General features: G+C 47.5%; 1 protein-coding gene across 1 annotated transcript; it reads right to left on the minus strand.

The window, feature by feature from the left end:
• Positions 1–2: 2 nt before the first annotated feature.
• On the minus strand, positions 3–24736 carry OIT3 (oncoprotein induced transcript 3). Its single transcript, XM_075109317.1, has 9 exons — positions 24536–24736; positions 20467–20841; positions 19881–19991; positions 15728–15850; positions 12743–12865; positions 7824–7984; positions 6774–7189; positions 2315–2414; positions 3–827 (listed from the first exon to the last, which is right to left on the minus strand). Exons 1-9 carry the CDS (start codon positions 24597–24599, stop codon positions 636–638), a joined length of 1665 nt encoding a protein of 554 aa, XP_074965418.1. The 5' UTR covers positions 24600–24736; the 3' UTR covers positions 3–635.
• Positions 24737–24967: the final 231 nt, after the last annotated feature.

The raw sequence follows: 24967 nt of genomic DNA on the forward strand, positions 1-24967 counted from the left end.
TGTAATTATCAAAAGACGCTAAAAAAATCGAGTTTTATTAAATACCTTTTACTATTTAAAAATAACATTTAAATGTGCCTGTGACAGATCTGAGCTTTAGCTGCCTGTAATGACAACCGTTTCATAGCTCCGAGGAACTTACACATTACAAGATACATATTTTTATACATATTTTTATTAACAGTCATCCAAAATCTCAGCACATCTGAAAGCTTCAGCATCGTTCACAGAACTGCACAGCAAACATGTTCAGCTATGATACTATTTGTATTGTCTGATGAAAGAAGGGCTTGAATAACATTTTTTCAGTCAAGGATGACCACACCTGTGGAGCCTGCAGGCGGATGTAGGGAAAGAAAGTCGAGTAACACTTCAGGCCTGCAAAGCAATAGGGTCCCTTCAACCTAAGTGCTGTTGGGAAGGTAAAAACCAAACTGTTCTGCCGTCCGGGTTGCACTCAGAGGGCTGCCTCACGTGCCCAACATACTTCACAAAAAATCATCATGCAGTTAGGGAAACAAGCCCCGAGCTTCAAGTGGGGCTTCACCAAATACCTCTTGTTTCAAAACCAGCCATGAAAGGCATTGGTAAGGAAGGTTGGTGTCAGGCAGAGATGCTGTTCCAGTGGGTGGGTGTTAGTCGTCGAAGTCGATTCTGATGGGGCCGCCTGTCAGGATGCGGTTTGCCACGTGACCAGATTCCTCTTCCTCCTCCTCCTCCTCCTTTGTGGCAGCCGACCTGCGCACCCGCCTCCGGCAGCCCTGGGCGCAGCGAGAGCTCTCATCCAGCGCCCCACACACAAGGATGCGGCAATGCAAGAACACTTCCTGGAGGGTGGCGAGACAGCAGGCCACGTCAACGCACAGCTCTGGGAATCCGGCTGGCGGTGCTACCAGCTCTCAGAGCGCGAGCAACGGCGGTACCTGCAGTACAGCCATTTCTCTCCCTGCACCAACAAGGCCCTTATCCACCACTGCCATCCACAGCCAATTTGGCTGCTGCATCCGTTTGCTTATTCGCCCAGGAAAGGGCACATTTTCCAGAGTGCCCAGCTGAGATCTCAGAGCATGGCATCTGTTAGCCAAGGGAATATGAAGGCGTGAAATGATCCTCCAGAGGAAGGGAGGAAAACGCCAGGAATAAGCTTGGCAGAGCTCACGCGGGCTGGTAGGAGCTGCATGGTAGGAAGCAGGCCAAGAACGCATGAATCTTCACAAGGAGATGGACTGATAGAAACGCGAGAGAGAATTTGACATGAGCTGAGAAAACATAAAGCTAGGAGACTGAGGGGCAAAGGAGGAAAATGCGAGTGGACGAGGGGTTAAGACACATAGTTGAGGGGAGAAGGAGAACACAAAGGGCAGGGAGAGCGCTGCCTTTTCTTTCTGCACAGTAAAAGGCAGACAGTGACAGGATTGCTGCTCCCTGCCCTCTAAATGACAAGGAGAATAAGGAAGATTCCTGCAAGCAGAAATTAGAGAAGCAAATATTTGTGAATGTTTGCTCAATCAGGTGGCTTGCAGCAGAATCCCTTGCACAGGCCAGGAGGACGCAAGTCCGAGGCAGTGGTGGCAATCAGATGGCCATGCGAAATTTCTGAATATTGAAAGGCCTCGTCCGTTTTAACCCTACTGAGGCTCCTGGAGGAGCTGGACTGGCAGCTTTGTGCCTTTTGGGTGAGCAGCATTGGCCGAGCATAACAACAGTGACTGAAAGACCTGATCTCTTCTATCACAGAAAAGGAGAGCTATTTGCATTAGGAAAACAATGTTATCCTTCAACTGTCCTCCCGCTACAAAGCTGCTGCCCCAGAGTGCCACCAGCCTGGATGGCCTGGCTTCACATGGAATTAAATGTATGGTGGCCTTGTACCTGCAAAGCTGGCATCTGTACTCACAAGAGCTAGAGAAGATATAAGATTGACGAGATTAAAAACTGTAGACTGTCTTGTTTTAAAGACAGAACACTGAGTAACGTGCCTAACTCTCTGGGTTCCTGTTTGGTGACCGGGAACACTTTTCCCACCCAGCATACAAGATGTCCACTAAGACTACCCTGGACAACTTTAACCTGCTATAGTGCTGATGTTCCACAACTGTCCCTCATAATTTATTTCATTTTAGTCGTTTTCATCACTCTCCTACAGTACCTGTGTCAGGCTCCTGAACGACACAACTGCTGGAATAGGCACAGCAGCATCTGCCCTGGGCCAGCCGTTCCTCCCCTTTGCAGGCTAATACAGCCAACTCTGTGCTGAGACTCTTCAGTCAGATCAGGGCTGATGCAATATCTAAGAGGTGGGTTTTGAGCTTACCTTGTTGTCTTTGCCCACAAACTTGAACACAGGAACCTGGAAATGCTTGGCAAGATGATCCTTTGACGTGTACTGTTTCACCGAATCATCAGAAACGCAGCTGAGGGAAGCAGAGGGATAGGCTTTAATGGGTTTCCCAGAAATGGAAAAAGAAAGAGAAAAAACATCCCGGCCTATTTAACCAGAGAAAGGAAAGGAGGGCTTGGCTGTCTCAAGCTAAGCTACCATCCATGTTACGTCCTTTTCAGCCACAGGAGAAAATTCAGGAATGATGGGGAAAAACAGCAGTGATGATAATAGCATCTCCAGACAGCGAACAGCTCAGCAGCAGCGAGCTGGCAGGCAGGACGTGGTCCAGTCCCATCGGCAGAGGGACTGCCAGAGAGCTGCAGGCAAGTTTGTCCTCATTTCACCTTCCTGTGCAACAGTCTGCAGTGATCAACAGAACCGTTACACAGTATAGAACGTATTATGCACTTTCTGTCTACACATCTATATGCACATAAATCACACTTAAAATGAATAAGCTGTTACCCAAGTTACTAAAATATCACAGATGATATTGAAAAAAGAATCAAGATCTGCTTTACTTCATTTACATTCTTCTTCCTGATGGACTTGATCGGACAGCTCAAATTCACTACAGCTAAAATTCGTAATTTCAATTTCTCCATCACTAGCACTGCACAGTCATGCGAGAGGTCACAGAACGGCAAGAAAATAAACTACTTTTTAATAAAAGTCACATTTCAGGTGCAGTCTATTATAAACTATTACAGCCTATTTAGAGTTTGACAGAGAAACAGCAAGACAAAAAGTTACGGAGCCGTGATATTAGTGTCGCCTGTTGCATAGCCTTGGGCATTTTGAGAGGCCCAGATGCTGCTTTTATACTGCATTCTGATGCAGCTTGTCCATTCTAGCAAGTTAATTTCAGAAACGTGGACTTTGTGAGATGTTAAAAAAAAAAAAAAAAGGTGATGGAAGAGACGAGAGGTAACGGTGCAACAGCTTAAAGTCCTCCTCTTGCAGCAACCTTTACCTTCCATCTTTACACCAAAAATATGTAAGGCATCGTCAGAAATGCTGACCTTTGACATGTTCAATTATCAAACAGCAGCAAGCCCCGCGTCTATATGTAGCTCTGCTTTTGCTAGAACGCATATTTGGAAATCCGTACGCCGTTCGGCTGACTCGGCTCTGTGGGCGGCAGCCTACTGCAATCCCTCCCAGAATTGCCCTTCTGCTACATGCAGTAGAGCAGTGTATGTTCACGGGAGCACTAAGCATTGGTCTAATCCTACCATTATTTTCACTGTCATGTATTTCTGTAGCTTTTCTCAGCCGGTGGAGGTCACGGTCTAAAGGGATATTCCTGTCTGCAGCACTTGTCTAGTTAACTTGCCTGGGAGGCAAACAAAAAGTCATCCAAGGGGGGCTAATAAATTAACACAGTACATCTAGAAAAATGGACATAGATTCCTCCCCCTTGAGGCCGAACACTAGATGTTACTAAGTTAAGATAAAATTGCTTTTAAAAGTAGCATTCCTGAAGGCATCTGATTGTAAAGAATGACAGTTGAAGACTCGTCATAAGTGACTTGGCCAAGCTTTGGGGCTATAAAGTCAACTCATAGGCATGTCCTCATTTGTGATGCTTCTTGGCTGCTGACTCAAACTGATGCCTAAATCCCAGGTTCTCCACACTGGTGGCAAGAAACCTATTGGTTTGGGGCTAGGGAGAGGGGAAAACGGAAAAAGAACAAAGAGGAACCAGGGATACATGGGGCCCCTAGCATGCCCCTAAGTACGTCCTACTGGGCGTTCCAACAAACGCAATGCAGCATGACAAAAAGCGCTCGGAAACCTCCCGAATCACAGGGTCAGGCCCTTTTGTATTGTGCATGGAGCCATACCGTGTCCCCACCCTCCTAGGAGACCCCCAGACCCTGCCTCCCACCTTGGAGAGGTGAGAAGGGGCAGGGAGCACAGGTATGGAAGGAAAATGAGTGACCCTGGTCAGGATATGGGGAAAATAACCCCTTTCCTGTGCATCGTGTCCTCAGGCTAGGGGAGCAGAGAGCGGCTGTGCCATGAGAGCTGCGCTCTGACCCTCTTATTGGGGGGTTGCAAGGTAGAAAGGTGGTCTTGGAGAATAAAATAATCACTTCAGCCTACAAATGAGGGGCAGCCCAAGGTGTAACAAGATGAGCCTTGCAATGGAACCACCTTAAGCACGTCACGCTCAGTTAAGTCGCGGCTTCTGACCACATCAGATTACAATGGATTGCCCTCAGCGACATGACCTCGCTCCAGGTGCCCCAGAGAGCTGCAACGTTTACAGCCCACACAATTTATTTTTGTTCTGAGAAAGAGGAGGAACGAGATCAAAAGTGGAAGAGCTGCTTTGGGGCGGGCTGGCTGGGCTAGCGGCAGTATAGGGTATTACAGAGACTGCAGGGAGGGATCTGGGAAAATCCTGATTTCCAGCGTGGTCACCACAGCGCAGGGAGGTGTCCCACAGAAGTCGGCTCCCACCTCTTGCCAACTAGCGATGGCGGGGAATTAGCAGGGAAGAAGGCAGGAGAGAGAATTTTCTCATCCCTCAGTCGAAGGTATACCCCCTCAAATTTAAACAGCGTTTCCCTGTGGAAGCTGCCGTTAACTCCTGCGGGTCTGAGCCTACATCATCAAACTGATTTAAAAATCACATCTTTATTGCCTCGGGCTTTGGGGCTGGGTGGATGGAGGGAAACTGGGTTATTACAGAACTGTTTGGAGCAGGGACAAATCAGCAGTGTATTCAGCTAATTTTACTTTAATTGCTGCGAGGACACAGAGACACGAAGAACTCAACAGCACATCATTAGCCTTTGGTCTAAGTGAGCAGCCCAATTTAAATACAGCACAGCGCACGGGGGCTGGCGTGTCTGCGGACACTGGGGCCTCCAGTGACGGCTGGAGAGCGGAGCCGGCGGGATGAGGCTCCAGCCAGCCGGGTCCTGCCCTGTCTTCCCTTTGGTGAAGTTTTAATGCCCTCTGCAGGAGAACAGTACCAAAGGGGCTGCTGGTGCCATAAATCCTCCAACCAGTGCCGTGGTGAGTTCAAGAGATGACATTTTCTACCTTCTCCATTCAGCTCAGGTTTTGGACACTGATTTGAATCCCATCATTTTCACTCATGGTGGGAAACAAATTAACGTTTGGAATCTTGACCATGCGAAGAGTTTGTAGGAACAGCCAAGCTAGGGAGTCGATAAATCAATCCTTCCATTACAAATCTGCTTATAAACCCCAGCAACGTCAGGCACGGGAGAACCGCTGCCTAGGACTGAGGGAGAGCAAGCTAATGCTGAAACCTTTGTCAGGAGGAAAGGAAAACAGTATTTTTGTGTACTGTAGCAAAAGGGCCCTGCAGAGTACAAGACAATCACATAGGGCTCGTCATCACCAGCTGCAATGGTCGATGATTTAGCCTGGCAGCTGAGGAAAAATAATTGTTGTCCTCATTAGATGGTTTGGCAGACAGAACACAGGACCTATGCGAGCACAGTCCCTTGACTGTCAGGCTGTGACACTTGGGTACGTCTTAGATATTACTTTGGCTGGGCTTTCTTCCTTAGAAGATAGCAGACTGGTTCCCAACTGCGACATTTCCACAGCATTGTCTGGCTAAGCCGCCAGGCACTGCTGGATGCAAACACTCCACAGCAATGCTGCACCATGGCACTGTCATGTTCGCTCCCAAACAAGGGTCTAAAAACAGGGGTCCTCTCAGGAGGCACAGCAAAGCTCCCCAGACCTCTGACACAAAATGCGTTACACTGAACCTACAGATCCACCTTGAGTTTTCTACTAACGTATCCTGGAAAGATCACTAAACCCGAACAGCTCAGAAAATTACATCTGAACTGAGGAACCCTACGCTTACTGCACTGACAGGCATTAGAGAGAGGGCGAAGCAAGGGGAGCTCCTGGAGCTCCAAACAGGAGCAGCCATGGAGCCTTCTGGCTTATGCTATAATAAGGCCGTTATGGGAAAATTAAGTAACATGCTCCAGTCGCTGCGGCGGCTGCATGGCAGTGGCACGCAGCCAGGCGGGTGTTGTGCCGATTGGTTTGGCACTCCGCAGGCTGGCAGAGAGAGGACATCAGGAAGGACATCTTTTCTACTACTGGAGCCAACTCAGTTATCCATAAGGCTAGTTACAGGGAAATATGTCCGGTAAAGGCTGCACTTGGAGTAACCTCTTTCACTGCCTCCCACTGTTTCTCCCAATCACTTTTATGGGACAGGTGGTTTCAGCTTGATGGCCTGGCTGCTGGCGACTGCTAGGAACACAGCAGATAGGCTGCCGTGGAGAAGTGATAGCGTTTCCTGCATCACCTAGGCAATGCAACTTAGCCCCACTGCCAATTCCCATCTAATAGCCAGCAATGGAGGGAACAGTGAACTTACCCATCTTGAATCAGGTAGTACTTCAGGATCTCATCGATTTTTGAGGTGGGAGTGGCAAAGCAGCTCTCTACCAGTGTCTCTAGTCCATTGACATGTACCAAGGGTTCAATCCCAAAGTACAGAGAATCCCGAAGCTTGAGGGTGGGAAGAGCACCCCTGTAGGGTTCATCGAAGTCTTTGTCTTTGAAGATCTCAAGGGTGAAGGGAAAGACGCCCTGGTTACGGCTCATTATTTCCAAGGGCGAGTTCTTGAGGTTGGGCACATAACCTTCAGAGATGGTGTACCGGCGTGGGAACTCACAGGTCACGGGGATCAGCAGCTTGCTGGTGCGGACAATGATGTCCCCATTGCTTCCTGGAGTCTGCTTTGGCAAGCCAGTCACCAGATTGGTAGCAATGATTTTATCATTTATTACCTGCAGCAAAGAAAGGAGTTTAAGGGAAAGGGAGATGATCAAGATAGAGTTCAGACAAGCAGTTGAGTTTACCTTGTTCAGGAAACTCAGACATAAACTAACCACTGGAAGTACCCCTTGTGAATTTATACGCTGCAACCGGAATGATGTTCATCCTTACCTACGACCTAAGGGTCTCTACCAGTTTGCTGTCAACTTCGATGCACTGTACTCCTTCATGAAGCAGAGGAATTTACTTCCAATTGCTACCCATCTGCTAAGATGAGCGCTCTGGTTCCTGACCAGTTGCCAGTATAACCTTTGGAATGTTATCGGGGGACCAGATTCCTTCGCCACAGGAGGATGAAGAGTGACACCACTTGCACCTTCTGCACTGGGAATGATGGTGAGGCTGACTCTGTGAAGCGCTGGGTGAGCAGAAAGCAGTACCCATGCTGACAGACGCACATCCCTGGAGAGGAGATGGAACAAGCTCTCCTATTTTGGGATGCCACCCCAGGTCTAGTCTGAGGCCAGCAGCATGGCAAGCTGCTCTGATGGTACAGCTAAATCAACTTGGAGAATAAAGTAAGCCATAGCCAAGTCCCCAGATCTGAGAGATCCCAAGAGACAGGACAGCAGTGGGTATACATACATCTACAACAGTGCCGCAGGACTTCAAGGAGAAATGGATGTTGACATGAGTGCCATTGGATACTCCTTTGCAGGAAGTGTTGATGAGGGAAAGGTCCAGGCCTCCAACCAGGTCCTTTGGGATGCTCACCTCAATAGAGCTGGACTTGCACAGCACTGGAACTACAAGAAAAGTCCCCAGAATAATGGTCTGCGCTACGAAACTCTCAGGGAGTATCGGTATCAGGGGAGGTGGGGAAGGGCTATACCAATTACTACTGGGGGAAAGAAAGGGCAATCATATGCTACATTTATGGTCCTACCTAACCACAGCAATCTAACTACCTATCTCACATTCCCATCTACAGAACACAAACCTCCCAAGCTACCACTGCCCCCAATCCTCCTGGCACAGCAACACCACAAAAGATAAAGATGACCGCTATACTTGCGGCAAAAAAGTTAGCTATGCAGCATTTCCAGCTATGCTTAATCCTCCGCACAGGTTTGATGCCTGCACTGCTATGTCCTGGGAAGAGCCTTTCCCAGATAGGGATCTCTAATTCACAACACCTCAGGCAAAGGCATTTTTAAGACCCTTTATCAGGTTTTACATCAACCCCAGAACATGTCAAAACAAGTCAGAGCGATTCCATGTAGATGCCAAGCTGAAATGGAAGCACCTCAAAATGCCATAATAATATTTTCACAGGCAGTAAACCCAGCTCTGACAAACCAACCCGACTAGCTCACTCATTCCACCTCCTTCCAACCTTTGAATTTTAATACAGATTTCCATGTGAACTTTTTCCAATTAAAATTCCCTTATATAAGAAGTGAGGAAAACAGAGATTGTACAAAGTGAAAAACAAAAGAAGAGGGAATAATCCTCAATTTAAAAAAAAAAGTAATTGCTATATCTATTCCTTGGGTCTACACATATCTATTCCATTAGATACAGGGCAAGTGTACTGGTACATAAATTCTAGACTCCTCTCAACCAGAAAAAACAAACGCCCTTCAGAATTTCTATTTATTATATTTTAAAATCATATGACAAAACTTTTTTGCAAATATACTAGTTCCCCAAGCTTTGTCCTAAAATTAATTACGGTCCCAATCCTTAACATTCATACGACCTGCCTTCCCTTAGTTTCAAACAACTTAAACATATAATCCAGGATTCTGGATCTTGGATACAAGGCACACTGCTAAAACATGTCTTTTACCCCCCTTAAAAATTCTCATGTCCCAGATAAGGCATTTGTAACAGCTACTGTGTACCAGCAGGGAGTATTTTTTATTAAAAGTTGATCTTTTCAAGGTGATATGCTAAAATGTATGCAGTGTGCCTAAAGCAATGTGCTCTCATAATGACACTGCTGGGTTAGAAGAGAAAATTAAAGAACTAAGAATTACCTCAACTCTTCCTCCATCCATAGAAGGCAAGCAGGAATACCAAGCATGTCAAATGGCAAAGCTCACAAGGAGACAAAGGGACTTTGAGAACACAGAGCAATGCAGAGATGAATATCCTTTGGAGAACTGATGGGCTCAATTTGGATTTAAAGCTTGACTGTTCTAGCGACTCCTTGATGAATAAGAAAATGTAATGCTTTTATATAAAGGTGTAATTCAGGGCAAGGGAGTTTGGATCCCAGCTGCAATTCTTCAAAGTTCAGGACTGATTTGGTTCAGGCTCTCTCTGTTTCTAAATGTCTTTGACTGGCACAAAGAGGAAGAAAGAGGAGACACCTATTTAACCTCTGCTCTGGCACTGCAGGAGTTTTGTGTGTGCACTCGCACTCCACCACCTGGGTACAGAAACAAGCGAATGAAATCTGTGAGCAGATCCACTTTTGATTCCAGACAACTCATCGCTATTTGGGAAAACGCTCTGGGAAACTCCTCTTACGAACCGTCTCAGAGTAACTGCTAATGCAATTCAAGCCACCCAGACGTTTGTACACAGAAGAGCAATCAGTACTGAGAACAGTGTTTCAGTTCTACCAATTTCACAGTGGTGCTGCAAGCAGAGAGACTGTGTGCATCAGCGTGATCCAGCTCTGAGCAGGCCCGATCCCCCCCGGACAGACTGCCAGCAACAGCATTGCAGGGGGAGCTGAAAGGCAGCTGGCAAGGTGACTATATGCAGACATGTTTTTCCGGGGCAAGTGATGAGGTCCCGACTGCCACGACCGAGATGCCCAGCAGAAATGAGTTATCCTAGGTGCCAAGGAATCCTCTTTTATTCACAATGTCTTGCATCTGTTCAGAGAGCCGTACTCTCCTGACTTGCTGTCAGCTTCCATCTCTTGCATCCTTGCCCTGGGCTCACCCCAGCCTGTGAGGCTCCCAAGAGCCTCACCCAGCTTTTGCCAGTCAAACATTTCAGTTCTTCACCCTCATACACCGCAGAGCGCCTGTAAGTACTGGGAAAGCCTCCTTATTACTGCTTTGAACTCTGCTTTGTGCCAATGCCTGCAAGCACCCTGAGCCTGGTAGGAAGCTTCTGGGTCAAGTCCAGCCACTCACTTTGCTGTCTGCTATCGTCGGCACCACTTTCCTTGTCCAGCCTGCAGCTCCTTCCTTGGTCTTTCAAAGTACAGCTGCTTGGAGCAGGGGTTATCTTTTTGCACAGACTGCTCAGCAGAACAGGTTCTCTGGTGCTGGGCAGCCCTGATGCACTGCTTACAAACCCATTGTACCCTGCTTAGCTGCACACAAGGCTTGAGTGCAAGAAAGGAGAAAAGCATTTCACCACCACACTTCAGAAAGAGCTGGGGTACTAGGATGGTCTGCAAAATTCCAAGCATTTCGTTGGCTGGTGTCTTTGTGGGGAAATTGTAGCCAAGGCTGTGATTTCTGTGGAAGATTATTAATGTTTGTTCTGAATGCAGAGACAGGGGAAGGTTGATAGGCTGCAGATCCAATTGCTTCAGGCAACTGTGCCAGCCCTGCACTGTTAATTGTACCACTATAAACCTGATTAGATGCCATGAAAAAATTTGTGTGGTACAGTTCCAGATATATTCTGTCAAATCTTCTCAGAATTGCAGACCACTGCGTGGGGACATAAATTCACAAAATGTGAAAGAATAAGCAATCTTGCTTTATGAGATACCATGTCCCGAGCCCCAGCTTGGCACCCGGCAGTGCTGCTGCTCTCATTAGCAGCCTCAGAAGGAAAAATACTGGCTGGGAAATGCACGGCCTTCTAACCCTGCTGGGATTGCCTCAGGGGGCCAGAACTGAAGAACACTGATTGATGGATACAGGCCAGAAAAGAGCAGACCTTCAATAAGTAGTCACAGGTCTTGGAAATCCCCATCTCCTCCTCCCCACCTGGCTCTGCTGGAGCAGTAAGCACTACTGAATCCCAAGCGTGCAGTGCTCACCCCTGAAAACAGCGCCCTGCATTTCTAAAAAGCAGAAATTTCATCAAGTAGAACAATTCCAGCTTCCTCTCTGAGGCATACCTGCCCTGCTGGCCGCCACGAAGTCTGGATCTGTTCCTCTAACTGATGGCTGGGCACTTTGTAACATACCAGACTACAGGAGATTCTGAGCACACCAGGTAACACCAGCTCATTGGTATTATTTAAAGCCCAAGTGAATTAGCCCATGACAGACTCCCCTTTATTGCATTTTAGATCCTGCCCTGGCTATGGCCCAAGTCCAGCCCATAAGCAAACTCCCATGGAACTGTCTTAAAGCAACCACACAGGCTCTTCATGGGCCCACCAGGGCAGAACACAAGCAGTGAGCTATGAGGCCTGTCTCTACCAGGGCAGTACCATGCTTTCTCCAGCTTTGTGCTGAGCCTGACCGGTCTGAGAAGTGGCCAGGCAAGTCAGATGAGTCCCACCAGAGAGCAGGACCTCTGCCTTTCACATGCCCACATCGCTCTCCTCAACGCGCAGTTTTGACTGAACGCCCCTTCAGCAGCGGATCGTAGTAGACATCATCTCTGTAAGACACAGGCTGCACGATGCTTTCAGCACCTCAGAGGCTCAGCTAGCTGTGGGATTATGAGACCCAGAAGAATCTTGGCTGCAAGACCTGGATTGTAAGAAGTCACTGCATGAAGAGCTACAGACCCTCTGCTTAACTCCCAACGCCCTCAGGAACTTCTTCCTGACGCTCTGCTCCCTGCGCTCACTGCTACAGAGCTGAGCTGACCCCTGGGAGCCTGGATGTATTCGCAAAGGAAATCTCGTTCAGCTCTTGCGGCCCAAAACAGGAACGTATTTATTCCACGTGCATGCAATAATTGCGAGTGAGTTGCCAAGAAAGACTCCCTGCATACAGGAACGGAGTGAAGTTCAGATGCAAGGCCTTCCAAGGATAACGTTGCCCTTGCCTCTCTCCACCAGAAGCAACAGTCAGTTTTCAGATGCTATCTTGGGCACTTCTCCAAGGGACAGCAGAAACACACAGTATCAGAACTAGTGCCCTGCTTCTAGGCAGCAGAGTGCTTACTGGAATGGCTACCAGGATACTTGGGCAAAAAAAGGCCTTTCTCTTTAACCCCGTTCTTGGAAGGGACCGAGCCACTTGAGCTGAAATTTCAAAAGCCCAGGCTGAAGCACGGAAAATTTCAGTTCTAATAGCATAAATTTGTCAAAGGCATACAGAGCTGAATCCAAGCAATATAATGGGAGATGTTAAGCAATTTTAATTGTAAGTGAACGCTGCCAAAACCGCCTGTGATGAAAGATGCACCCAGCTGGGTGCTGGGTCTGTTCTCCTGCCTGGTAAAAAGAACAATGTCTCCAGGCTTGCAGTTTTGGATGATCAGTCATTAATGACAAAGCTCCATTAACCAAACTGGAAAGGACAGACTAAGGGAACACAACAAAAACAAGAAGAAAAGTTCCTTCAGACATAACTTTTGACTTCCAGGGGACAGAGGCTATCAGGGACATTCTGCTGGCCTACCTTGGCAAGTGTGGTTGTCTTCTGACAGAACAAGCCCCCTTGGACATTCACATTGGTAAGTGTCTTCCACTTCAATACAGGTATGGCTGCAGCCTCCATTGTTATTGTGACAGCCTTCAATTTCTGCAAAGGAAAGGAAAATCAGCACGCCCTGCCCCTCAGACAGCTGCGTGGCAGCTACGCAGGCCCCAGCATATACTCCTGGCTGGCTAGCCAACAGTATAGCCAACACAGAGCTCAAAAGCAAAAGCACGGCGAGAGCTTACTTCCAAGAAAATGCAGTGAAATCCTATTTTAAATTGTACAATTTCCTGTGTTTGTCATTTCACCATTAAGTTAACAAGGAACTCTGTTAAAAAGCTTACCAAATTAAATCACATGCTATAACCGGCATAGATAAGAAGGCTGAATAGGCAGTCTTCAGCTTGGCCCTTCCTAACTTCCAAGACATCCTCTCAAATTAAATTTTTACGTCGCTACTTATTTCAAAAAAGGTGGGAGGAAAACCCTCTTAAAACTTCTACCGTGTAGAACCATACTCACTCCCTTAGTCACCGCCAGAATTAAAGCCCCGAGACTTGCAGGGGGGTGTCCTCGGGAGGACAGACTCACAGGTAGCCAGCTCCTGTTCCCACCAGAGAGAAGATTATGAGCTCTTTGCCTGTGGGTTTCCCACCTGTGATGGAGGTGGGCGTAATGGGTTCCTGCTTCCCTTTGTAAGCTGAGGATGAAACTCTGCTCGCAGGAGTTTGTTTAGCAGGAATTTTGTTATTTCGTGAGTTTTAGGCTTCGAGTTTGGCTACCCTGAGGTGCAATATCATAGGGACAGGACAACACAAGTTCACAGTGTAAGGTCAATTCCCCTCCCCATTTTCCCCCGTGCTAAAGTGGGGAGGAAAGAGGGCAGCACAGCTAATTGAGGGATTTGTCACATTTTTTCTTACATCTTTTCTGTTCAGGTGAGGCAATTCTCCGAGGATCTGAGTTTTTGTGTGAAACATATTCCTAGACACTACAGCTGCAGAAAAAAGCCTGAAAGGTCGGCCAAATATGCTCTGAAGATTTGAAAATCTAAGGCAAGTAAGGCCATTTACAGTTGTTGTCGGCTTTCTATTATAAAGAAAATATGAGTATCACGATTTAAAAAAACCTTCACTGCTTAATTTTTTTTTAGGCCTTTGGGACAAATACTGCTAGATGTTCTCAGTAAAACAACAGTACATATAATATAAAAAAATCATAAAGGCAAAATATTCCTTCCTAAGCCAGCCATCAGAAATGACCGTGTGGTTTCCACTGAAATGTAAAGAATGGAAGTCCCGCACTCAACCCTACACATTTCGGGGAGAACAATCTGAACCCTTCACATAAGTCAAAGCAATGGGTAAAGCGTTACAAGGGAAATTTTGAGACACTCTTGACCCTGCTCAGCCTCTTACATTTGTTTGTGTTAGCAACAGCTGCGAGGTGGCTCACAAGCAAATCACATGCTCTAACGGCTCACAAAGCCGAGAACACAGCTTCAGAAATAAAACTCACTAACAGGATTGTAAAAATCCCTGGCAGCAGTGTTAAACTCCTGAAAAGGACTATCCTTCTTACAGAAGGGGAAATTAAATGATATAGCAAAGGCCCTAAAATCCAACTTTGAGAACAGCAGAAACAAACGAGTTTCCAAGCACAGACTATTCCAGCGCTCAGGGTTTAAAAACTGCCATGAAGCATGGCTGGTTTACGTGACGACCCACCCGCTGAGCGTTGGTTGTGGGAGGGACGAAGATCACTTCTGGCCCCATGCAACTTAACAACGATTTAAGAAGCCCTCTGCACAGCAGCTTTCCCCAGGGAAGTGTCATTGGATGAGTGATGTTTTATTAACAGGAGATTTCCACAGAAATTAGATGAAACGTACTTTGGTATCACAGAGGGGGAAAACAGGGACAAAAAACTGCAACTCGGAGCCATCTGTCACTGAACGATGAAGATAGGTGGAGTCCAGCCCAAAAATACAACCGCAATCCCTCCCTCTCCCTGCACCACGGATGCCTACCACACCGCACCTAACGAAAGGTTGCAAGCAGGCTACAGACGTATTCAGTTCTGGCAATGAGGCAGCTCAAAAGTGAGCCACATCTGCAGCTATTGTCATCTGAGGCCCCACAGTACCTGCGAACATACAACACAGCAGCTTTGCCTGTGAGGGGCCACGGTGCTCTTCACAGCTGACCACAGAAAACATCAGGCACAAGTCAATTTTTGCTGACTTTTCATATTTCTCCTCAAATATGTTTGTACATTGTTAGTGACAACAGATGAAACCTACAGTTTGGTTTTTAAGCCCCTGCTAAGCTACTACTCTAAACTCATGAAGGGTTTTCAACCTGGCTGTGCCAGCAACTGGGAAGTAACTGTAGCAGCTGCACACAGCAGAGCCCGCAACTAACTACTTACAAAAAAACACACAGTGAAAATGCAGCCCTAATCTTAAATCTAGCTTCTGTTTAGACTGGCATCCCCGTCTCCTCAGCCTCTACCCTGGGAGGCTAAGCGATCCTCGGACTCCGGTCTAATGTCATGACATTGCCCCATAACTAACGCTAGCTGTCAGAACCCAGCAGTGCTAAATCTGCCACCGCACAACTACCGTACAAATCTCCAGAGCCATATCCCGAGCCACATCCCAGCACCTCCAGCAATAACTAGCTCTGTCTGGATGACCAATCTTCCAGACGCACTGCTGCCCCTCCCCCCGAGGAGATAAACACTAGCAAATCCTAACAGAAATGAACAAGGCAGGGAGAACGACAAGGAAACTCCTCTCCGCTTGATTAGAAGGATATTTCAGCAACAACCCCGCTGGCAAGCGCAGAAGTGATATGAGTGACGTTTAATCCCAGCTGCAAGGACCCAAGAGAGACCTAGTGCTGCAAGGGAAGGGGAATGATTTATATTGTTTCCAGCAGACTGTGACAGGCGAAACCTCACCTTCACAGGTTTTCCCGTCGCTTCCCAGCGTGCGCCCGATCCCGCACTCACAGCGGTAGGAGTTCTTCAGATTAACACAAAATTCGCTGCAGCCTCCGTTGTTCTGCTCACATTCATTCTCATCTGCAAAAAACACACTGTCAGAACGTGCCCCCTGGAAAACACATGGCTGGAGAAAAGGGGCTGCTACCTGGGAGCGCTGGTCAGACTGCGGGCTGGCTTTCCTGGCCGCACGGCCTGGAGCCGGGCAACACGAGATGAGTAATCCCACTAAATGCTCAAGACCACTATCTAACTGACAGTAGCAGCGTGTTTTGCCACGCTGTGGCTAACTCGGGAGCAAAGCAGACCTGGGGGGAAAGACAGCATGCACACAGCATTCATTTCAGTGTGAAGATGGACAGAGTCCCACCGGGAAACTTCCAAACTGGTTCCATATGCTGCGAGAGTTCGGCTTTTCATTTACCTTCTCATCCTAAACTATTCACCGCTCTACTCACAAAGCCATTAAAACAAAGTTAACACTTCACTGCATGGTAAAACTAGGTGAATAGCAGAATCACTCAAAAAATAAACGCTATCTATTTCTGTATGACACCTGCTGTGGCTGCACACGGCCAACGGCCCTACAGCAGTTTTAAATGATTCAACCCCTATTTCAAAATAAAGACACAAGAATGAAAACCAGCTGTAAACTTATAAACAAAGCTGAAATAAAATCATAACATTTTAATGAGCCCCATGAAGCTTCCCCAAGAAAAGTCCTGTCATTCATCACTAAACTTCATCGTTTTGGCTTCCTGCCCCAGCTCTGGCTGCTCCCTGTCCCAGGTATTCTTGCAGAACAGACACGTCAGCTCAACGTGGCGAGACCTAACCTGGGCCCTGGTGCCACACAGGCCACCACAACCATTAGCTGCCCAGGCGCTCTGCACCACAGGTGAGATGAAGAGCTCAGTTCTGAGCTATTCCCCCCACTCAGGGCTCAGCTCCTCATGCCGCACGATGGCCCCTCGGGCTCTGCTCCTCTGCAGCCCCTCCACGGAGCTGTGGCTCCTACCTTTCCCACTGAGAAGAAAGAGGAGTGCCTGACCTGGCATCCCACACTTTCTTGAGTGGACTCTGGATAAAGGTTGCAGAATAACATTGTAATAGGCCCGGACTGAGTTAATTCATTATTATAATTATTATTTTATTGTAATTATTAAACTGTGCTTATCTCAACCCACAAGTTCTTTTGCTCTTCCGATTCTGTCCCCCATCCCACAGGGGTGGGGGGGAGTGAACGAGCGGCTGCCTGGTGTTTAGTTGCCAGCTGGGGCTAAACCACGACAATAACCTAAAGCAATTTACCTGTGAATAGTACCTGTGTCACGTTTGTGCTGGCTGCATCCAGCCCTAGATTAGAGCCCTCCACAGTGGGCCTTCATCGAGGAAAAAGCACAGCATATGCTTCTGAATCTCTTGGTAAAGCTCTGAAAACTCCTCCTAATTTTCTCTGTTTTAAAGGCTAAATTTCTTCTACATCTGTCTGCCTTTTTTTTTTGTTCTCCAAGATTCTCATTCTTCAACCTGATTTAATCTCTGTGCGCAAAAAGTGAATCAAATAGAGAGGAAGGGACAGTCATTGCTATTGCTGAGCCACAAAACTAACGATTTCTCTTAGGCCAGAAGGCTGAGGTTATCAATCAGGGTTCAGAAGGGTTTTCACCAAAACAGCTTAGAAGTTACCATTTACTAGATATCAGAAGCTTAAAACCAAGAAAAAAGGAAAACAGCATTTTAAGAGACAGGTCAGAGATGAGCTCTCTCATGTATAAGTAGTCCCACACATACACAGTACCTGCAGTTTGCAGCTGGTGACGTTGTCTCCTCCCACAAGCAAAGTGAATTTTTAGCCAAAGAAATGGCTGGCATCCTGCTTTGGGTGGCAGGGAGCATGTCCAGGAGACACACAGACACCTCCCTTTTCACACATGTGACAGGCTCCACACTTTTCCTTCTAACAATAAAACTAAAACTGGTTAAAAACAGAGGGTGAAGAGGGAAAGGGCTGCTAGCAGAGGTGTAGAGATGATGTTAGAAGGTCGTAGAGCTCGGCTTGGTCGAGGGGTGTACCCAGCAACTCACCTTGCCGGTCCTCCAGATTCTACAACACACAGCAGATCTGCACCTGCTCTCCGCACCAGAGACAACCAGCACGTCCGCGACACAAGCTGGATTTCTTGAGACTGGGTCGGGAGAGTGCTGAACTGATTTTAACCACGGCTTACTCCAACATGGATCCAGGTATTCGGGAGGTCAAAGGCAATGCACTGAGTTGGTGAATCCATGACAGAAAGCGAAAGACCTAATCTAACCCCTAAGTAAGTTTGCAAAGGAAAATGTAACTTAGGAACAGCAGTTCTTCTCTGGGATTCAAAGCATATAACGCACTGAAGAGAAGCCAGCCTAGCAGAGGGAGGTTCACAGGCAGAGCTGCTCAGCATTACTGCAGCATCTTCAATCCCCTCTTCGGGTGAGCTGGGAAAGGAAGACCATTCTCCATCCAGGAAAGCCTAATACAGATTTGTTTGGTTTCTCTGGAAGGCCTGCACACATGCTCTCAGATATGTGATTGCATGATTACTCAGCACAACAGAAAGTCATTAGAAAGATGAGTGAGCCACGCGACCAGAGAAGCTGCAAGTAGGTGAACGAGCGCGATTATTACAGCTGAGGTGTCGTGCCGTCTGGTTATCGTGAAGAGAAGCAGCAGCGCGCAATTCCTGCCCAGCCTGGCCGGGGGGGATGAAGGCAGCTCCAGTACATGCCGCCAGGCTCAGGGCTCCTCCATTCCTCCCTGCTGCAGGAAATCCTTTCCGACGAGCCTGCCGCACATTTGTTGAGTGCTGGTGCTTGTCAAGGGCACTTCTGTGCCTGGAAGTCTTGCAGAGAAGCAGCCAATAGATGCTTTTAATTAGCTGGGAGAGCTAAGTCAACCACTCAGCGGCAGAGATGTGGAGCAGCTTTAGCAAAACCGTTCTGTGGAATCCGTGTGAGAAGTGTAAATCTGCAGCAGGGGCCAGGCTGTCTCTCCACAGATTACAACAACTATGGCCCCTACCCTGATGCCCACAGACATTAGGAGCATGAAGAAAGAAACCACCCACGCCTGCTTTGTCAGCTATAGTCTGTATGCGAGAAACTCATCTGACACACAGCCTGCTGGACCAACTCTGCTCTCAAATTCTCCACCAAATCAAGCCTCAGAGATGAAGATGAGATCCCACTTCCCCCAAACACTAGCACCCCTTCCTCCCTCCACACCACCTCTTCCTATCCATCGGCGCGGCTCTGCAGCTCCCCACAGCCACCCCTTCCCAGCCCTTTGCATGTCCCACAGGCTATCTCCTTCCTAAGACCTCGCAGGCCAGGTGCTCTCCTCCCAGCACCACAACCACAGCTGTCCTCGCCTCAGGGGCTCATTCGCCTCACAAATCCCTGAAGCCCGCTTTCCCCACTCTGCTCTCACAGCCCTCCACCCACCTCCTGGTCACGTCAGTCTCTGCCCGTGCAGTCACCGAGCGCCAGCCCCCTGAACGCCACCTTGCCACGCTGCCTTCAGCCACTGAGGCTGCGCTGCGACCCGCGATCCTTTGGGTCTCCTCAAACCCCAGGCACTGGACAACACCCCACAAGGGCAGTAAGTATGTCAAAGCTTAGTGCATAGCCCTACGCCAGCCAGCAAAACTTTTCTGGGAGGAAAGAGACATTCAACAGAGCAGGTGAAGGGAAATCTCTACTGACAGACTGCACAGCCGTTCCTGAATACCAATGAGACTGTACTGTGATCTTGCAAGGAGACTGTGCTACTGACAGCGAAGCTGCTGCCTTCAGCAGCTGGACCATGCAGGAAGCAAACTAGCCTCTGTGCACACGCAGCTCCAGCGGCACCAGAATGTGTTCGGTCATGGGATGCCATACCTCACCCTGTGGGGAGGGATCTGGGACCATTTACAGAACCAGAGACTTGTTGTGGGCAGCAAGGGGAAAAACTCTCAGAATACTTCTTTTTTTATACTGCTTTGTAAGACAAAAGATTGAGATGCGAGCAACGAAACAAAGGGGAAAGAAAGCATCAGTAACTGACACAAGTTATTTAAACCCTTACCAAGACAGGTCTGTCCATCAGGTCCTAGTGTTGTCCCCAGGGAACATGTGCAGTCACCGGTGTCCAGGCAGGAGCCCTGGCAATCCACCACATCACAGATGTCATAAAAATCTAGGGCACGACAAGAACATTGTCAGCACAAACCACCGAGTACGCACCAAAAATACTCTATTTGTACCGTCAGCTTCACACCCTACGTACAGTCCATCAGTTACAGACCTAGCCCACGTTAAGGAAGCTGAAGAGAAACAATCTAGTTTAATTACCGTAAGCCAGAGATGTAAATTTTGGCTTTGGTAGCATGCCAAGACAAACCACAGGGCCCACAGAGAGAGTTAAATCACTGCAGCCAGGTCAGCTACGGAAGATTTCCACTAGCTGAACAACGGCTAGAACTCACAGAGGTGAAACAGTCTAATCGATCTCTTTTAGACAGGCCACCATGTGCACCGTGTTGCCTGAGGCGCTTCTGGGTGAGACAGCCAGAAACCAGCCACCACCTCCCTCAGGTGCATGGGTGCTCACTACCTCTCCTGCGTCATGGCGATGAAGGGGTTTCAGAAGTGCAATCTCTGCAGTTACTTACGCCCACAGTATGCATGGAAACAAACGCTAGGCTTGGTTAAGTGATACACGTAGTACCCGCCCGGACACGCCTTGACGTCAATCGTGGTATTCCAAAGGCAGCAGTTCCCATTGAAGCTGGCGCAGGCTTGGCGTGGGACGATGCCGTCTGACTCTTGCGGGTGGCTGCCATTCAGCCAAATGGGAGCGTGGGTGCCACAGTGGTTCTCTGGGATGCAGAAGGTAGGCATAGCATCGCCAGCCATGCCAGTGAAGCGATACCACTCCCCGTCGATCTGACTGTCGCATGTCGGCTGGCCATGGGAACCGTTTATCTGGTGATCTGTGTTCCTCCAGGGCTCATTCAGGCTGATGTAGGCAGAGCAGGGGTCTAGGGCTGAGGCAGGCAGCAAGAGACAAGAGAGAATATCTGGTACATATCAAACCAAGTTGTTGACTGATAATTGCAAGGCACACAAAATAATTTCTTTTTTTACTCTTGATTAAACAGAATCATTGTGATAGATAGAGATCCCCAGGGAGAAACAGCAACACCAGCTAACTAATTGCCTTATGGAAAACTATGACAGCTTGGCTTAAGCGTCTTGGAAGAAAAAAAAAAGGTCAATTAACAGAGCTCTTACAACTTTATGCAACAATGTGACTTGTTTGACTGCTGCAGAGTATGACAAGGGGCGGGGGGGGCGGGGAAATATATATAACTAGATAAACCTGAGGCCCAGGGATTGCTTTTGCCATAGGAAATATGTCCAGGGAGCCCTGGATCAAGCCTAGGACATCTACCCTTTGATCAAGTGCCAACCGAGCACCTGCAAGTCCCTCCTGAAGTCACTGGTAACTCTTCCACATGTGTGGATAAGAGGACCAGACTTCAAATAAGTTACGCAGCCTCGCTAAAAATTCATCCGTAGCCTGTGTCGGCCTTCACAGTTGAGTTGCCACAACCACAAGCCAGGCATCACCTTGCAAAGCATCAGTTAAAATGTGAACTGCAGGATATGCAACATGCTCCGTTTAAGCTGTACAGAAATAAAATATTCCATTTCAATTATTAGACTGCTATACAATTGTAAGTGACCTCTAAGCATAGCTTATCAGCTCCTACTCACTTTGGGGTACAGTTTTAAACATCTAAATATAAGAACTGCTATCCCAGGTCGCAACGAAGTTGATCTATAGCCCAGCAGGCTCTCTCAAACCAGGAGGGTATGCTTAGAGATATGAAGTAGGAGAAAGAGACCCTGCTCCATTTACTTGGGGTTTTGTTCTCCACTGTCTCTCCTATCGTTTGTTTAAGCCAAGGTGAGTTGAAAGAGCTGCAACTCAAACACAGGCACTCTGTAAAACTGTGCAGCGGGGCAAGAGAGAGAAGTTGCAGCCCCCCGTATCTAAAGATCCACTTACGACGTGCCCTGGTCTCCTTCAGAGACTCTGTCCCCCACTCCCCTCGCTGCCAGACGTTAACCGCCTCTGCGACCCACAGCATCTATTGTGGTTTTGTGTGATGTTGTTGCCTCCCCACATCAGAAACAGCTTCTCCAAAACTTTTTAGTAGATTAAAATCTAGAGAGCATGCAGATCTGAATCAGGATCTTCTGGGGAGCAAAATATTCAGCTCTTTACACAGTCATGTTCCTTACAAACCCACAAACCCTCCTGATCTCCACAGGAGATCAGAAGTTTGGGAGGGCAAGATATAAACACATGGACCTCCTGGTATGCGCATGCCTGTTCGTGCAGCGCTCAAGGAGCATGTGTTTTCACAGGCCTTTCTGAATCTTATGCAAACAATTAAAGCATAAGAATACCATAGGGGGGGAAAAAAAATGAAGAATTAGTGTGTTCATTACATTTTCAGTCTTTTCCTAATTAACCCTGATTTAGCAGCTTCATCACTAAAAGTCCAAAGGTTTCATTTTCACTTACATTTAATACCTGATTAAGCACCACTTACTCATGACTAGCTATTCTCTATTAAGCAAAATGAATGCTGATACTGTCTTGAGTAAGGAAAATTGATAACCATTTGCTAGAATTAGGGTAATAAAACCAATCATTCTGATTAAATGCATCTCAGACTGGAAATACTCCCTACTTTCCACACGACACTTCTTTTTAAGTTCTAAAATTGCTCTCCCTGTTTTGTTTAAACAATAGGGTGATGCAACTTGGGGCGGGGGGAGATATATTGTTTCTATTAGAATGCTCTGGACGCAGACAAACCTTCTTGGTTTATTATTTTGATTTGCTTCACTGACTTTAAAGGAGGAACTGCAAGTACTTCAGAGAATGGACTTCAGGTCTCCCTTATTTAGCTGCATCCTCTGTAAATATCTGCCTCACTGACATGCCATCTTGTACCTTCTTGTACATATAACATCCCTCTGGGCAAACATCCTCACGCCATCCTCAGCCATGACACATTTTGCTTGGCCTCAAATCCAGCACAAAAGGCAGGAGCAGCTGCCGTCGTCACGAGAGTGCTGCAGAGCTGCAGGCTGGCACCGGGAGCGCGAGCCTGGGTTCCAGAGGGAATCTCTAGGGCCGTAATTCACGATACGCAGAGGAGCAGATTCACTTCCACCACAAGCAGCCCCTAGGTTCTGAGCAGCGGAGAGGGATCCACAGCAGGAACCTCTGATGAGATTCACCAGGCAATCCCCTGTGAGCTCTTGATTTCACCTGCCCCTCCTTGCCTCCCCTTACCCACAGGAGCAGCACTGTGAAATCCCATCCTCCAAAAGCTGGCTTGACTTCTTGTGACAAGAAAACACAGGTCCTGCCTTTACACGCAGGAAAAGAGCTTCCTCTGGGCTTCCCTCGATGTAACTCACTCGGTTCCCACAAGATGATTTGGTGTGGCCTTGGGGTGAGTCACTGACTACGATTAAAAGGTTTTTGTGTTGTTAAAAGCCAAATGAGGCGAAGCGAGGAATGCCCTGTCAGCTTCCCAGCTGGGCAACTCTAAAAATACACACGCTCTCATTAGCTTTCATATAGCATAATTAACTTTATGAAATATCCTTTGTAAACTGACTCTGAAAACGTTCATCCAGAGAGATCACACTGTCTCCTAAACAGACGGGAGATAATTTAAAGAGAAAATATACCAAGATGAACATGAAGCAGCTCAGTGAGAAATGGAAGGCATTTCAGGGGAATGGGGTAGCACACCCTCCCATCTTTCATTTCTCTGACAGCTTCAGGCAGGAGGCGAAGGGGAGGCAGACAAGCAGAAAAAGCAGAAAGTGCAGATCCTCAGGCCACCCTTGGACTGCCAGGGCTGCCCTGAGCCAACCTCTCTGCGAACACCAAGCACCCTTTGGCAGCAGAGTTTACTGAAAACTAATTTGAGTTTTTAAGAAAAAACCCCACAAAAATACAGGAGCAACCAATCAACCTCTCATCTCCTCTCCCCAGACAACAAAAGCATGGGGGCTTTGCACAAGACATAACTGTCTGCCGCTCTCTCTATTTTTCATTTTTCTTGGCTCAATTTTTTTCCTTCCCAACACTTCTTGCATGGCCTGAGCAATTCAGCCTGACAAGCATTTGCTACGAAGTAACGCTTTTCAATTTGTAATCTTGATGATATCATTAGTTCCCTAGCTGACGTGCTAGCATATATATTGGGTGACGAATCAGGCTCTAGCAAGCATTCATAAGCCCACCGTTCTGCAGAGAGATTAATCCTGCATGTATTCTGTAAGTGGAGGTCTCTGCTCTAGCACGACTAAGCAATGAAATGAGCAACACTGCATTATGACACTAAATTCAGTTAGGATTTATCAAAAAACGCAGGTGACAAAGTAGCATAATATCTACTCATCGAGTCCTCTGAAGAGAGAGGAAAATCCCACTGTGTCTTGGCAGTAGAGATTCTCCCAATATGGGAGCCTTCACACTCTGACAGAAAAATCTTTCCAATTGGAAAGAATTTCACACCACCTTTAAAGAAAATAAATACATTTTCACATATCCCAGTCTTTCACCTACGAATACCAAGGCTCAGCACGAACCTTAAAGACAGTGAGCAGACATAAGCTTGAAGGCAATGCCTCTCTACTCACCCACTGAAGACACCGGCTGCAACTGGATGACAAAGCAAATAGAAAAAAACAAGTACTGGAACATCCCACTCAGCCAAGGAACAGTTACTGCTTAAGAAACAGAGGCTTGAAAGCCCTTGCACACGCTATGGCTCTTGCAGCCGCCTTCTCGGTGGAGCTTCTGACCCCAAGCTTTCTGAAGAGCAAGTGTGGTAGCTCTCCTGGAAGTTTATCAGAGGAAGAAGCTGAGGGGATGTAGGGTACAGCTCCAGCCTTGACCTCTGCAGAGCAGCTCTGCCCCTTATTGACAACAGAGATGTACTTACTGATCAATCTTGTTTTTTGGACTCAACCCGCTATTGTTTTCTGGCCCAACTGCCCCACAGTGACACCTCCACTATCTTATCTGGAGAAGAATTCTAACCAGGGGACTCCCGGACATCCCGAAGGGAT

This window comes from Phalacrocorax aristotelis, chromosome 14 (genome assembly GCF_949628215.1).
Source record: "Phalacrocorax aristotelis chromosome 14, bGulAri2.1, whole genome shotgun sequence".
Taxonomy (NCBI): domain Eukaryota; kingdom Metazoa; phylum Chordata; class Aves; order Suliformes; family Phalacrocoracidae; genus Phalacrocorax; species Phalacrocorax aristotelis.

What these genes read in the sequence shown, in the direction of transcription:
- OIT3 (XM_075109317.1), bottom strand. Translation starts at nt 24,599, where the DNA reads ATGTTCCAGTACTTGTTTTTTTCTATTTGCTTTGTCATCCAGTTGCAG. An exon ending in GCAGCCGGTGTCTTCAGTGG is followed by an intron (nt 20,842 to 24,535) that starts GTGAGTAGAGAG and finishes TGCCTGCCTCAG; the next exon opens with CCCTAGACCCCTGCTCTGCC. An exon ending in TTTCCATGCATACTGTGGGC is followed by an intron (nt 19,992 to 20,466) that starts GTAAGTAACTGC and finishes GTCGTGCCCTAG; the next exon opens with ATTTTTATGACATCTGTGAT.